The 16,621-nt window shown below is 33.3% G+C and overlaps 1 protein-coding gene and 1 long non-coding RNA gene across 2 annotated transcripts in view; one reads left to right on the forward strand and one right to left on the reverse strand.

Moving 5' to 3' along the window:
* Positions 1–4,093, forward strand: part of LOC136977692 (serine/threonine-protein phosphatase PP1-beta catalytic subunit) — a 38,140-nt gene extending 34,047 nt beyond the window's left edge. The window contains exon 9 of the mRNA XM_067273238.1: positions 3,073–4,093. Coding sequence (XP_067129339.1) covers positions 3,073–3,171 — 99 coding nt within the window. The 3' untranslated portion in view covers positions 3,172–4,093. The remainder of the gene's footprint in view (positions 1–3,072) is intronic.
* A 4,903-nt stretch (positions 4,094–8,996) lies between these two features.
* On the reverse strand, positions 8,997–9,668 carry LOC136977477 (uncharacterized). Its single transcript, XR_010881097.1, has 3 exons — positions 9,560–9,668; positions 9,377–9,448; positions 8,997–9,247 (listed from the first exon to the last, which is right to left on the reverse strand). It is a non-coding gene; the product is annotated as an uncharacterized lncRNA (long non-coding RNA).
* Between the last annotated feature and the right edge of the window lie 6,953 nt (positions 9,669–16,621).

A 16,621-nucleotide genomic window follows, 5' to 3' on the forward strand; every position in this document is an offset into this window, starting at 1 on the left:
AGTTTGTATTCCTCTGTTGACACAATTTCTAATTTCTTAGATTGTAATTCTTCACGTAAAAAGCACTTGAAGTAATCAATATGCCTATCTGTCGTCATAAATCCTCTATCCTCATTATTCGATTCTTAAAATATTGTAAATATATAATCAAATTAAAAGCAAATATCGTATGTAAGTGGGACGATTATTATATAAATAATAGATAATGTTAAAAATCAAAAGACTAGGAAATTAATATATAAAGTATCATATATAAATCATATATTTGAGAAATATAAACCAGAATTTAATAAATTTTCTATTTGTATAGTAGAAAAACAAAAAAAAAAGTTAGATCTTTATTTATAATGTTAATTATATCTGTTAAGTATATTAGGAAAACAACTAGAAACTGCAGCAGTCATCTACAAATTATCATGTACTGTACATGTCATAGTTCTAAATGTTATGTAGGAGAAATAGGAAGTGCATCCCCACTGTTTCAGAGACGAGCCACCATGTTCGCTACCATATGTAACATTAACCAAATTATACAAATGTAATTAATTTAAATATGGGTATAAATGTAGATGCATGCTGGGACAATATAGTCCAGTATAAAGGAAACAACAGTTGGCAAATGAATGTATCCATTGATTAGGCCAGTTAAAAAGGGTGAAACTCATCTGGAATTTTTGAAAAAAGCAAAAATAAAGGTTTAGTATTCGTTTATTTTGTTTGTCTGCCTAATAAATTTCTCGAAGTCAGATATAAAGTGAATATATTACTCGTTAACATTTAGATATTTAGGAAGTTTTTACTGATCCCATTGCTTTTAATTTGATTATATATTCCTGGAACTCTTTTTGTGATGACATTAAGCACTTGCTGCGATTCAGTTTGAATATCATCAAATAGCTGTCCTTCAGCACTTTTTTCCACCTGTGGAAATAAGAAGTCACACAGTGCAAAGTCTGGTGAATAAGGAGGGTGGGAAAACCATGGCCATTTTATTTTTGGAGAGAAACTGTTGAATATAGAGAGCTGTCAAAACAGTGTTGCAATCCTGCAACAACCAGTTCTGGACTTTGTAAGGTTCTGGCCATTTTTGTCAGACAAAAATGTTTTCAGACTCCTGTGTATTTTTACACAGGAGTCTGAAAACATCCATAAAATTTGGTTCACAGTTTGGCCTTGTGGAACACATTCTTGAAGAATTCTCATCCCTGTCAAAAAACAAAGAACATGCTCTTGATATTGCACCTCACTTTGCCTGATTTCTTTGGTCTGGGTGAGCAATGATTTTTCCACTGAGTCAATTGTTGCTTGGTCTCAGGATCATAGCTGTAAATCCATGTTTTGTCTCCTGTAATCACTTTCTTTTCTGTTACAGCCTTGCCAAGTATGAAACAAAATTTTATACACACTGTTTCTTAAAAGGATTCATTTTACAAAATGATGACAATTGCAAACTGACGAGAACACAAATCTAATCTAAATAGCAAGAAACAAAAACTATATAAGATAATGGCATGAAGCTAAATAACAATGTCTATTATACATCCTTTTTTTAATGCATTTCTCCTAGTTTGCACAAGTTCAGCATGTGGCTGATTGTAGCACCATATCAACACTGCTGGTACTTTTTGACTGCACTTCATATACACTTTGAAACAACTAGAGAAAAGCTTACATTATCTAAATGTACACACATTACCAAAATACATTCAATCAGAATCAACACTTTGACTGCTCAAGAATAAACTAGTGTATGCATGTCAGTGCAGTTATGTGTACCATGGCTTTAGAGTGCATTCAAAACATAGACAAATAAATAAGCTTGTTTGGCAAACTAAATTAGAAACACAAATAACATTAAACAACAAACTAGGCAGGGTGACACAATATAACTTTGAACTTAATGAAAGAGGTTGGGAAAATATTCAAAAAAATTAATACACAAACAGCACAATATGCATGTACAGGAATATATTAAACCTCTCAAACAAAAACTAGCAGCCAAGTTGCAAAAGCTGTAATGATACAAAGCCTGCTTACTATAAAGACAATCAAATAATTTTAATGAGGCACTTATCTGCAAACAGCTACATACCCAACTCACAACATAATCACATTGAGCTCCTTTTCTGTTGGTGTACCATTGCAGACTATTGATGTGCTCCCTAGTTCACCCAATTACACAGCCAACTAGATCAAGGAAGAACAAAACAACATGCATCAGACACCAATCATGCCGTGTGTTGAAATAAACATACATGACATCCAAAATGTACAAAGAGCAGACAATTGGAAGGTGCACAGAAAACACACCTACATATAGCAAATGTAGGTTACAGAAAAGCATTTGATAGCAACCCACACTTATGGTTATTGCCTACACTATTTATATAAAACTAGTAGCCCAGGACACCCCCTAGTGGGTGTTCTTAATATATATAAATATATACAATTCTTTTTATCTTAATAAATAAGATTAATATATATATATATATATATATATATGTATGTACGATATTGATAATATATGTGTGTGATAATATTACGACATATATATATGGATTACTGTAACAGGTGATGTATTGTGCCTTACGTCTTTTTCTGCCACCCCCCTTTGCCACATGGTGGATCCAACTCAGTGGAGAGGAGGTGTGTAAATCAGGGTGTGTATCTGGGGTTGAGTGGATACCGTTACAGATGTGACAGGACAATGGCTTATATATGTAGATAAACATCCAACACTAACATTTTAGAAATGCATTATTATATTTTCTAAATGACAAACAATTTCTACTACTAAATTTTCAAAAACTAAGAATGTTTTGTATTTTCATATTTTTTTTTTTTAAATATTAACAATTAGTTTTGTCCAGTACTAGTTTCAGTCTGTCTATAATTTAATTTCAGGTTATTTCTAGAGGGAGAAAACTTCAGAACTATATATAATTTTTATATCTAAATTTTAATAATTTCAGAGATTTAAATGAAGTAATAACAATATTATTATTAATGAATTATTACATTTGAAGTTTGTATTTTGTATATTTTAAATAAAGATAATTCTATTAATTATAGATTTTGAAACCTTCTGAAAAGAAGGCAAAATATCAGTATGGAGGATTAAATTCTGGTCGTCCTGTCACACCTCCACGTGGTCCAGTAAAGAAGAAATAAAACTTCTAGCAGACAAATTCATCTGCATGTCTTGTCCTTGCCATCCTCCCACCAAGTTGTATAACTTCTTGCCTGTTCCAACAAAATTTAGCACATGGTCCATAGAAAAAGCAACAGTTTATCAGAGGTTTTTTTCTGTCATAAACATTCTACCAAATATGTTTTACTATGGATAGAAGTCTATGTGTAGTACTTTATTTGTAAATGTAAGTTGATGTCACAACATGTTATCCATCTGCATATGATGATAAACTTCAAAAGACTGGTGTAGATTTATATTTGGAATTTTTCTCTTAAATTTTTTTATAGTTAATTTATTTAACAAAGATCATTAAAGTTTTTAAATTCTTAAATCTATTAATATTTTGAGTTTAGATTCTGATAGTGATTTAACATACTGTTAATTGAAACGAATAGTAAATTTTTTTAAAAGTAACATTTATTTATTATTACTGTTGGCTATTTAAAATATTTGTTTATAAAAATCTTAAGTTGAATGCTAAAATGAAGACATTTAATTAATATCATTCAATTGAATTGAAGTTTGAAAAATGTATATTAAAATTATAGATTATTTTTTTTTTTTTTTAACTGCTCAATAGTAAACTAAGAATTTTCATAATCATCATAAATCAGCCATTGGTTCTTGAATTTGATATATGATGATTTTAAAAAGTAAAATGAATGACAGAAGAAAGCGCTTTGAATTATTTTCAAGTTTCAGAGAAGTTTAATCAGGAAACATTTTCATTGGGGACTTGGAAAAACATCCATATGAACAATGTGTGTCTTTCATTTACATTTCTCATTCATTTGTACCATCCATATTGCTGCATTAGATGCTTTGGAACAGTGTTCAAATGTAAGTACTTGTATGAAGCATTAGATAATTTTCTTGGAACAATAAATGTTTGAATTGAAACTTTGGTATTTATTTTATTTCTAAATATGTTTACAGTAAAATTTGAGTTATAGTTTATAAGTAATGGGTTATTAGATAAATTCTTAATCTTACACAGTTTACTGTAATTAATGTTTGTTTATGTATTGTTTAAGAATATACATTTTAAAGTTTGATTTCTATTTTATTTTTACTTTATTTTATACCATGGCTTTCATATTTTAACTACTGGTTTTTCATAAAATTTACAGGGACAATGTTAAACTCAACTTTTAGAAAAAGAACTTTGCTAATTGAATTGCAATACATGCATACAGTACACAGTTCTGTGGTGGTGGCAATATTTTTACAGCAGCGTTTCTCAACCTGAGGGTCGTGGTGATATTTAAAGGGGAGTCATAAAACCCAAATGAAATCATTTTGAGAAAAAATTATTTGATTTTTGTGAAACCGTGTTGTATTATTCTTCGAAGTATCAAACACAAATCCGTGTTAATAACAACCACTTGGCTTTTTTCCACCTAAATAAAGGTGGAAAAAAGCCAAGTGGTTGTTATTAACACGGATTTGTGTTTGATACTTCAAAAAATTATTTATTATAAACTTATAAACATTTTACTTACAATAAGTACACATGTAAAGAAAAGAAATTAATGTGATGGTTGCATTTTTTTTTTCATTTAAAATTTTCTCCATACGTGGATCTACGTTAGAAACACAAAAGCAAATTGTTTTTGAGTGATAAAAGACGATTCTTGTATTTAGTTTTTAGCACAACCATAGACGAAAAATCCTTTCAGAGATACGACGTGGCGAAAGGGATTAATATTTTCAATGCTTCTGTGACCAAATTTCCATATTCGCGTCGACGAGCAAGCCAAAACATACAGTAGAGAGTCGTTAATCGGAATCGCCGGTAATCGGCACGATTTTCAGTCGGACTGTGTCGTGCTGAATCGAACATTTTTGATACTAAATTTACTTCTAAAGTATAATTTTCATGTTTTTATATTCTTCAATATATTTATTTTGTTTGTACAAAATGCAGAAATAATTTTTAACGATACGATAGCCTCGATTATTATTATAAAAATTTTCGTTAGGCTTAAAATCGACGAAAATTCAACACGAAGCGACACGCAACGGAGAAAAATTTGAACATCGGGCAGGTTAATGTATTTTTTCGTACATAATTGGTAATCGAAACAACCCCAGTCCCCAATTGATTCCGATTTTCGACTCTCTACTGTATTTAAATCTTCAGATGTAAATTGCAGTTGTAGTGTTTGGTCGGCAGACATTTCGATGAGCTGGTCGTGAATCTCAACTAGTAACTTAGCAGTGGCAACAACATTTTCACTAAGCGGATTCAGTACCATCTCTTCGAGAAATCATTTTTATCTTCTGGGAAATACTCCGTCGACTGAGTTTTTAGCCCACGCAAATGCATCTTCATGCAATCCAAACTGTGGTAAATAATAGTGTCTTGTTCATTCAAATTTTTCTCAATGTAATCCGAAGTGAGTGGGAACGTATCCAAAATTTTTGCTTTGAAGGTGAATAATCCAGATATCAAGCTTCTTAATGAACGCACGAACTTTGTCATTAATAAAAATGTTTTTATCATGTCCTTGTAAATTCACATTCAAGTCGTTTAAATGTATTACATCAGCTAAGTAAGCCAACAACAACATACATTCATTATTCTGTAAAAACAATGAGAATGGCGTTTGTTTATCCTGGAAAAATATTAATTCATCTCGCAATTCCAACACACTTTCCCTCGCGATAACCATCTAACTTCTGTATAGAAAAGAAGAGATTTTTTTTATTTTCGCCCATTTCATCGCATAGTTTATCAAACAGCCTGTTCTGTAACGGTCGGCTTTTAATAAAATTAACCAATTTTACAGCTTCGCAAAGAATTTGATTGAGATTTTCCGGCATATTTTTTGTGACGAACGTGTCTGTGAAGGAAGCGATGCGTCCATTCCGCCCTTGGTATAAGACGATCTCTTAATATTGTCATTAATTCACTGTTCTTTCCTGTTATCGCCTTTGCACCATCACTACATACTGCAATACATTTTGTCCAATCTATGTTAGTATAGTTTCTCGTAGCTTCGTAAAAATCATCAAAAAGACATTGTCCTATTGCATGACCTGGTACTGTTTTGCAAAACGACACATTTTCTTTGATGTGTCCCTGTCGCATTCATACCTCACAAAACAAGAATTGAGACATGTTTGCTATGTCTGTTGATTCATCAAATTGAATACTAAAAAATTCACTCGAACTCACTCACTGAATTATTTGATCGCAAACATCGACAGCCACATCATCGATTCGTCTTGATATTGTGTAATTAGAAAGTGAAATGTTTTTTAATTTTTTTGCTTCCACACCTATTAACACTGACCATATCAATTGCAGCAGGCAATATGAGGTTTTCGGCGATTGTATGGGGTTTGGACATCCGCTACTCTTAATGCTACGAGATAAGATGCTTCGAGTACACTTTTATCAGTATGGCTTAACTTACAAATAGAAGTTTGTTGATATCTCAAGGTATGTAATTTTCTTTCGAAAAATTCCAAGGGTTTGTTTTTATGAGCCAGATGTTTAGTTTCCAAGTATCAAACTAATTTTGATGGCTTCGTGCTTTCATCGGAGAGAACTTGAGAGCAAACAACGCACTGTGGCTTTCCACCCAATGAGGGGAAAACAATTTAAATAACTCATTGTACAACCTGGTCTTTTTACCAACCGATTCACTGAATGTAGATGGCTCACTTCGTTTGTTCACAAATTTATCTATTTCGCATTAGAAATTAAAAAAAAAATTCAGTTTCACGGTTGACGGCGCACACTAAAATAAAAGCACCAGACGCACGCTTTGCATTCGAAACTTAATTGAAGTGGTGCAATCGCCAACGCCTCTTTTATACTAGTGACATCACGACTTGATCAAACACATCCACATGCATGTTCAAACATGCTCTCACAGCGAGTATTATAGAAGCAGATCAAATTACAAAGAGCACGTACACATCAAGTTGGAACTTGTAAATTGCTCATGTATCTACACGTCATACATGCATGTTCATACCAGTCGCTATAAATGCAGCGACATATAATAATAGGAATAGTTGTATTACATTTTTTATATTGTCGGCATATAATATAATATGCTGACAGTATAATCACATTGCACTAATTTTATACATTAAGAAAATCTTAATGTATAAAATTAGATAATATAATAGAACGTGATAATATATTTAAGAAAATTTACATTTATAATTACAGTCAAAATTCAATTAGTAATAGTAATGCTTACTGTTAATCCTTTGGGTGGGTTTGCAAAATATTAATTTTATTTATATTTACTATTTGGGAGTCGAGGAGCTAAGAAGGTTGAGAATCGCTGTTCTAGCGGCTTATAAATAATTCTTCAAATGCATTGTTTCAACACTAGAAGGCTTAAGTAGATTGAACATTTTGTTGAAAAATCATAAAAAATTATAGTAAGCAGTTATGAAATGTTTTGTGAAAAATTTTAATTACAGAATTTGTATTCATTTTTTCACAAAACAATAGATGTATTGTTTTTAATACCTCGAGTTGTTTATTCAAAAATAGTCATATGATAAAATTTCAAAATTGAAAATGTTATCATAATTGGATTTGCATTTGACAAATTCAAAGATGATAATTTTTCAATCATTAATAAGTTTTATGATAAAAATTATTTGGCCTTGAATTTGATACTAATTTATCTTATCTGATTTTAAATTTAATTACACCCACACAGGATGAGTCGAAAGTCTCTTGCACCCTTTTCATTAACAAAATTAATATATCTTCAGTACATTTTAAATGTAGTTACATAGTAAGTCATGAATGGCGAATTGCGTGGTACCAAGATTCTACGTATTTTGTTTGTTCAGAAAACAAAGGCTAAAGGGTCTTAAGCTTAGTTCACACTGAACGCGATTCGCTGGCGAAAGCGAAAAACAGAGCGAATAACACGTCAGACATGATGTCGTTTCCGGCGAATTTTACCATTTCGCGAATCGCTTCGAAGTTCGGAACAGTCGAGCTTTTTCGCTAACGAAAAAATTTCGCCACCAATCGTATTCCCGCTAGTTGTCACGTGGTTCTTGTTTTCAAGATGGCTACAGAAACTTCCTACAGCAATATAAATTTAAAAAATATATGGAAGTGTTAAGCCTTAATCCCGTCCCTCTCCCCCGTGGGGAGGATTTCAGTAAAAATGTATGTTATATTTATTTGCAATTTAAGTCACATAATATCAAGAAAAAAATTATTTTACTGAATTTTAGCGTTTATTTAAATGAAGCGAATCAAAATGATAAAACTTAAATTTTGGTGAAATTTTAAATCAGTTTTTTAAAAAATAATAATTAAATGATTTTGATTTCTGCTCATGAAAATTTTCGTGAAATAATTATATTTCAGCTCATTATAGATTGCACATATTGGATGCATCTTGTACAGCTGTAAAAATAAATAAAAATAAATTATAGTAAAATCTACAAGAAAAAAAATAATGAAAGTAGTAAATATTGATAAAATTACTTTCTAAAAGAAACTCAATGTTTATTCCAAAATATATTTCAATTCCTTGGCACTGAAAGATAATTATATTTACTCAAAATACAAAAAAAAATTAATATAGATAAATACAGTAATTGCTTATTTTTCCATTTTACTTACGATTAAAATAGTAACCAATGCAATGATTCCGGGTATTTTCCAAAATTCGAAAAAGTCACTCTCTCTTATAGTATTATATTGCTTCTGTCTTGGATGAACAATTTTCAGATCTTCAGGCTTTAATTTTTGCTTCATTTTTGCAATATTTTCTTCCAAAATACATAATAATCTATAGATCCATTCTTTAATAATAATCCAGGTTATTTGACTCCATTGGCAAATAATACTTGAAGCTACGTGCATCCATTCGATGAAGTACTCTTGTGCAATGAATGTGTATACTTGCAAATGGAAAAGAAATTTGCAGAAAATATATTTTGTATTATCTAAAATACAGCTCAAGTTTTCTGTAAGCTTACTGTAGAGTGGTGCGAAATAACTCTTCATTCAAGTAGGGAAGCTCAAAATGGATCTTTTAATATTTTCAAATATATCTAGAAATGTTAACTATTATAATTTGAGATTTATATTTAATAATTTACAATGTTTTAAAACAAATGTTTAATTCAAAACTCTGTAAAACTAATTTAGATAATATAAAGAGTAAACATTTAAAGTCTAACCATTAAAATCATCGCATGGCAGCTTTTGACTTTTGCACGTGAAGTAAGATCGTCCTTTTTCTGTTTTCTTGCCTATATAATAATAATAATTGTAATTATCATTATTATAATTAATGTTTATGAATTCGTTTGTATCAATAATCGTTTGAAAAATATATATATATATATATATATATAAATCACCTTGGGCATCTCTTGAAGAGAAACTCAATGCCACAGCACAGAATGAGAAAAAAATTAACAGAAGAAAAGTCTTTTTCATCAACTTCATTTTCTACATAAAAATAAATATTTTATAAACTTATATATGAATATAAACGACTGGATGGTGATGCTGTTAAGGCGTCAGCCTACCGCCCTGGGACAGCCGGGATTGAATCGGAGCCAGCAACATCCAGGAATGTTTCGTGGGTGATCAAATTCCTGATAATTTGAGTCTCGTACCTCACCGCCCGCTGCTCCCATTGTGGGACTGACTGAACAAGCCTGACTGAATGGGTAAGGAATTTTTTTCGAACCCATTGCCGGTTCGGTCAAGCCCACAGTAGGGCGTTTTATTGCCCATAGGGCGAAAAGAGTTTTTAAAAATACGTAAATATAGTGTTTAAAAGTCCAAGAAAAAATATTTTTGAACAAGTTTTATAATAATTTGAACAATTACGCTAACTTATATAGGGTAGCCTAAAGGTCAGTTAACAGTGAATGTAAATCGAAAACTGAGTTTAGAAACATGCGCTTTTCTTTTACAAAATCGGTGAAAACAGTTTAAACGCAATTGTTTTTTTTTTAGTTAATTTAGTTAATTAATTGCAACCCTACAGTATTAAAAATTAATTAACGAGTTTCCTTAGAAACGAATATAGCAGAAAACAATTCAATAATTTATATTCATTCCGTATTGGTGAAAATATTAAAAACTTTATTCTTTAACTCTCTTTTGATCCTGGTAATGATAAAATATTCATAGTCGCCATTATTTTTTTCTTTATTGAAATGTGTGGATTTAAGTAAGCACCAAAGCATTGTATTAAGGCAAGATTTTAATGCACAATATATTAGCTTACATCTATCTCAAAGACATCTCGTCTCACCTTGACGCCTACCCTAATAAACCCATAGCACACTATACATCAGTGTTTCCCAACGTGGGCAATTTGATTCTTAAGGGGGGCAATTCGAAACTCGTCCAGAGTTTAAGTTAACCGTATAGCCGCTGTATGCTATATTTATTGTAAATATTGATTTAAGTTAGTTTTAATTTTCTTTGTTTCCCTTTCCTTCTAGAACTTTCCTTTATAACCCTTTTCCCTTGGGGTGGGATTAACAATTCTGGGAACCACTGAGAACAAAGAGATGAACGAGGCCCTGAGGCCGGTGAAAGAGGAGAAAGAACATTCTTTGCCCAGACGTGAGTTGTGGTGTTCCAGGTCGCGTTTGGCAATGACTGGAAAGTGCAAAAGACTGATGAAAGGATGGGTTTTATCGTGGTTACGATAAAACAGTGCGGCAATTAAGTGCAAGAAAAAACTTCAACGAACACGACAACGAGAGACCTTCCAAAAGAGTTCAACATATATGTTGGGGGGGCATAAGAATTTTAGAAAGGCTTAGGTGGGGCATAGCACAAAAAAGGTTGGGAAACACTGCTATACATCAAAGCTGACACAACCACGCCTTCATTGATTAGCTCTTTGCTTGCTTTGGCAATTTCTCGTTTCTATCAAATCCTCCCACGACACTAACTCTACAAAGTCCAGATATTAATTTCCATGAAATTTCTCCAACTATTAGATCGAAATACCCTCAAAACTACGTTAGTTTAACCCGTTTATATCGAATTTATCATAAATCCGGCTTATAAACTGTAATCTTTAGACGGAAAATTGAGCAAATTCGTATTATTTTGGCTCAACTTAACCTATTATTATCCCAAATTTATTGTAAATCAATGCACGTTCTATGGAAGTAATTAAGTCGAATTTCTTCTTACCTTTTATAGCTAAAAACACGAGCTTCGCCTTCAAAACAATCGGAATTTATCGTTATAATCAGGGCCGTTCCTAGAGTATCTGCCGCCCGGGTGCGAGAATAATTTTGCCGCCCCTTCCCCCAAAGTTGTTAAAAATTTACAAATAAAAAAGATAAAGTAAATTTAAGTTTTAAATTTTTTATTTTGTCTGAAAATTTCAACATTTTTAATCAAAACAAAAAAATATTAAGATTATGCTAATCTTTAATTAAACTATATTTTACTAATAAAAAAAAGAAAAATGTTTTACTATTGTTATTATGTTGGTATTATTATTTAAGTTATAAATTTGTTACACAATATAAATTTAATTTAACAAAATATTATTTAAATTTTATTTAACCGCGCAAAAGCAAAATATAATCAAATTAATGTATGTACTCACCTTTAATTTTTACTGTCTCTCTAACCACGATATCAAACAAAAACTTTCTAAGCTGTTGCGATTTACACGATTACACGTTTAAAATTAAAATAAAAGAAATTATCCCGGTGCGTGCATTTCTATGCTTTGACCACAGACGAGTATTTTCCTGTAAAATCTTCCTCGCGACCGACGTGAAAAATAGCTTAAGACGAGTTAATTACGGAAGAAAAAAATGTTTCAAGGTAATTAAGTAATTTTTGTAAATAATATCAAATTAAAAATCATCAATTTAACCGTTTATAAGATTAATTTTTTTCTTAATTATATTTAATTAAATGACAATTTCCGGTTGCAAGTGGCGTAACGGAGATTTTAATTAAAATCAACGAGGGTTTCCCTTTCGGATAACCAATTATATGTTTATTAATTTGCTTTAACGAACATTTAAAAATTTCATTAAACAAATATTTAATGTGCTTAATTATTTGTCGGTTAATTAGAATCTAACTTTTAGCCCCTTTTACGCTCTCTGGCTCTTCACTCTTGTCGTTTATGATGAATGATCAGCTTCTGTTTTCGTGCACCAGATGGCGTGCCGCCGTCTCTAGCTCCATCCCATCGTCATCTGCTCCGTTTTATCAATGACAATCTCTGCCACCTTTCATCTATCACCCCGAATATTTTAACGTCACACTAAATTTTGTATTCTTATATAACAATGTTCGGAGTTCGGAACCGTCGAGCTTTTTCGCCACCAATCGTATTCCCGCTAGTTGTCACGTGGTTCTTGTTGTTTTCAAGATGGCTACAGAAACTTCCTACGCAATAGAGTAAATGTTGTAATTACGGATGTTTAATATTCCTCTCACCCAGCATCGTTTTCTTTTTGACGTATCATTCTTTCTCAATAAATAAACAAACGTGGTTAACGACGAAATGTCGGAAGCGGCCATTTTGTTTTTCGAAATGACGTTTTCTCTCGCTTGCAAATGATTGGCTCCTTAAAATTCGCAATCGCTTTTCGCTTTTGGTTGTATAGGTCAATTTCGCTTTTCGCTTTTTGCATTCGCTTTCGCTATTCGCTCAGTGTGAATTAAGCTTTATTCGCTCTATTTTTCGCTTTCGCCAGCGAATCGCGCTCAGTGTGAACTAAGCTAACACATCAGACAGTCACAATCCAGCTTGTAGGTAAATCGAGATCGAAATGAATCGTGTGCGAACGTAGTATTAGGGTTGTTCTATGAATGTAAACAGATTCACTGAAAATCTGCAACTTGTGAGCGCAACAGTTCCATTTTTCTTTGTTCGGTGTCGGCGACATTAGAAAATGGCAAAATTGCCGCATCTAAACTGAACATTTTAGCAAATAAGTTTAAATATGAAGGCGTATGCACAGACGGAAGAGTTCTTCGCTGTTCCATTTGCGATTATGCGATTTCGGTTGATGTGAAACACCAAGAAACGCCCAAAATCAGGCGACACATGAGTTTGGAAAAGTATAGAGAAGGCAATCAAAAAAGGGGAAATTCCGAGCAGATATTTATAAGGCCTCATTTCAAAGAGGAGAAGAATCTCAGAAAGCTAATAATACGTTTTATGCAGATTTAATGGCCGCTCTTCTGCAGGCAAATATACCCTTATATAAGGTAAACAATCCAGCCTTTAAGTCATTTCTCCAGAAATATACGGGAAAGCTTGTCCCCGACGAGGGCACTCAGAAAAAACTACGTGAAACCAGTTTATGATCAAATAATATCTAAAGACCTGGACGTTATCGGAGACAATCCTATAGTGTTTATGCTGGACGAAACAAGGATTCCACAAAACGTTACGTGCTGAATGTCTTTGTTGCACCACTGACTGGATTCTATGTACAACCAATGTTTAAAATGTACCAACTTGAAAATACGAACTCAACTACAGTGTCCCACGCTTTCAATGATGTTTGCTTCAAGTTGTGGCCAAATGGTGCCCAGTACGAAAAGGTTTGGCTTGTTACAGATCAAGCATCTTACACGTTGTCAGCATTCTCAAATTTGAAGTGTATCTACAACAACCTAAAACATGTGACTTGTCTTGCCCATGCCCTACACCGAGTATGTGAACGTAAGCGTGTAGAATATAGCAAGACCAACGACTTCATTTCGAAAATGAAAATCGTTCTAGTCAGGAGCGCTTGTACTGTACCAAGACGTAACTGGACTGCCATTACCACCCAGTCCAGTGGCCATTCGTTGAAGGTCTTGAATAAACAGTGTGGTATTCTATTGCGAGAACTTCGAGAAAATTAATGCGTTATCAACGAACTTCCTCCTGGCGATTCTGCGGCCGTCGACAGTGTCAAAAAACTGGTCGCTGATCCAGCAGTGACCACAGAGCTCTACTCCATGCATTCGTACAAGTTATTAGTGGATAAAATCAACGAGCTAGGATAAAATCCAAGACGTGGGACTGAAATGCGGGATCAGTGGAATGTTGTAAGTCAGGCGCTTGATGTACTGGACGGTTTTGCCCTGGACAAATCAGATCTAGTTTATCAAAAATCCCGATTTGAAAAGTATTTTGGATTGCACTGAACTAGAATTCCGAGTAAAAGTGAAACATGCTCCTTAGTCTCGGTCTTATTTAAAGACTATCCTCCAAACGAGAAAACTTCACTTTTAAGAACATTGAAATAGTTATTGTTGTAATAACCATTTCAATGTTCTTACAATTACTATGCTCATCTTTATGTCTGAATTGCAATAAACAATTATGTAGGTTGTAAATATAGTACTTATTGTTGGTTTTTGTCTTAATAATACAGCATTTAAAAGCACCCAAACGAGCACTCAATCCATTCTAAAAATGCACTCAGAAATCCGGACCTTAATTATAACATTGTTTTAATTCTTTCAAAGTCAGAAATGAATAATTTTTGAATTAGAAATTTACAATTCAGATTAGAAAAGGAATATTTCTTAATTAATGCAAGTTCGGTTTTCATAACAGTCGCTCATTTTTCTTTGCAGAATGGATAATTTTAAGGAATTGAAGAAGTGGCACACCTCAGACCATGCTGAGTCCAAGGTTGGCGCCTCGTGTAATACGGGTGCTTCCGAAAGATTCGGTGGAGTCGTGTACACCCGACGTCAAACGGGTGATCGTCATAACTCCGGACGACAGCGCTTTGTCACGATCACGGAAGCGGGACTCGACAGAGAGGAGTCCGAAGAAATGGTGGAAAAATCCGTCGAGCGTAAAAGGCCTTTGTTTTTTTTTTAACTCTTTCCGCCCTGTGGGCACTAAGAGGGCCTTTTTTAGTAGGCCCATTATGGGTTCGGCCAGGCCCACAATGGGGCGACCGGGTGGTAAGGGACGGGGCCCGACATATCCGAACGGACCACCCCCCGAAAAATTCCTGGGGATTATTCGACCCGTTCGGATTCGATCCCGGGTCCCCCAGAGCGGTAAGCTGCCACCTTGACCGCTCGGCCATCCGGCCGCTAGCGTAAAAGGCCTTGGTGGAAAAGGTTTTTTTGCTGCTGGAAAACATAAACCCTTTTTTTGACGGGCGTTCTTGCACGGTTTTTGCCATTCTTTCCAGCAAATGTGACCTTTCACCCGGCTACGACTTAATCAACTGGACTCGACTTTTCATTCCAATTTATGAACGGATACTTCGACACCATTCGAGATTCGTTCTTCCATTACGGTTAAACTGCATAAAACAACGACAGTCAGGGCCGGATTTACATAAGGGCATTTGGGGCCTGTGCCCAGGGCCCCCACAAAACTGAAAAAAAAATTATGTTTAAACATAATTTTTTTTTCTATTACTACGACAGCCTAATGTGGCCTAATCATGAGGGCAACAGACATAAAACCAAACCCGGGAAAAAACCTATGAAACATCGGAAAATTTCGGGAAAAAATTTCACATATTTTAATTTAACTGAAAAATACCTTAGTTTTACACAATAAAATATATGTATGTTTACAATAACCTTATTTTTAAATGAAATTTACAACTTCCTAGTTCAAATCTAATTGAAAGCACAGTATTTTGTATAAATTTTCTAAATCATCAAATTTGCCTACTCTTAAAGGAGGGACCCCCACCGAATTTGTGCCCAGGGCCCCTGGATTGGTAAATCCGGCCCTGACGACAGTGATGTCTACCGTAGCAAAGTGACAACGAAACATTAAACAGTGTTATTGTGGGGTTTGCCGATAGGAGTGGGATCAAATATATTCAGGTGCCCGTCTCGTCATTCCGGCGAAACATAGGTTTCGGGTAACTGAGCACTGGTCAAGACAACTTATAATAGGCCTATACAGACTTTATTTCAACCGATGTTCTACTAGTAAAAGATTTCACTACAAATTAACAGATATTGCTCACTAGAATGCAACTAAATGTTGAACGTTTCCACGTTGAACTTTAAACAAAACACACATTGTAGTCGACGTATGTGCAAAGCAGAATTGTAATTACTTCAACAATTAAAAATGTACATGGAATTTTCATGATTGAACTGTACATAAATTTTTACATTTAATAAAACTTATTAAATTTTATATTAGCCTGTTTAAAGATTCCATATTTATCGAAGTTGAGCATTTTTACATGACTAGACACAATTATAAATTAAAGTTTAGAAAACGTTTGCTATCTTATCGAAAACTTTTTGTTCGATATTTTATTTCGATAAAAATTTTTTACGTTGTGTAGACGGTAGACTCGTGTACCGTGGAATGTATAATAGTTGCTTATAGGCTAATCGAATTCTGCACGGAAAATAGTAGTGTAAAAAAATTTTAAAATCATGACGTCATTACAGCAAAAAAATACATCATCAAAACAGCA

Source organism: Centruroides vittatus, unplaced genomic scaffold (assembly GCF_030686945.1).
Source record: "Centruroides vittatus isolate TY-2023 unplaced genomic scaffold, ASM3068694v2 contig_1114, whole genome shotgun sequence".
NCBI classification, from domain to species: Eukaryota; Metazoa; Arthropoda; class Arachnida; order Scorpiones; family Buthidae; genus Centruroides; species Centruroides vittatus.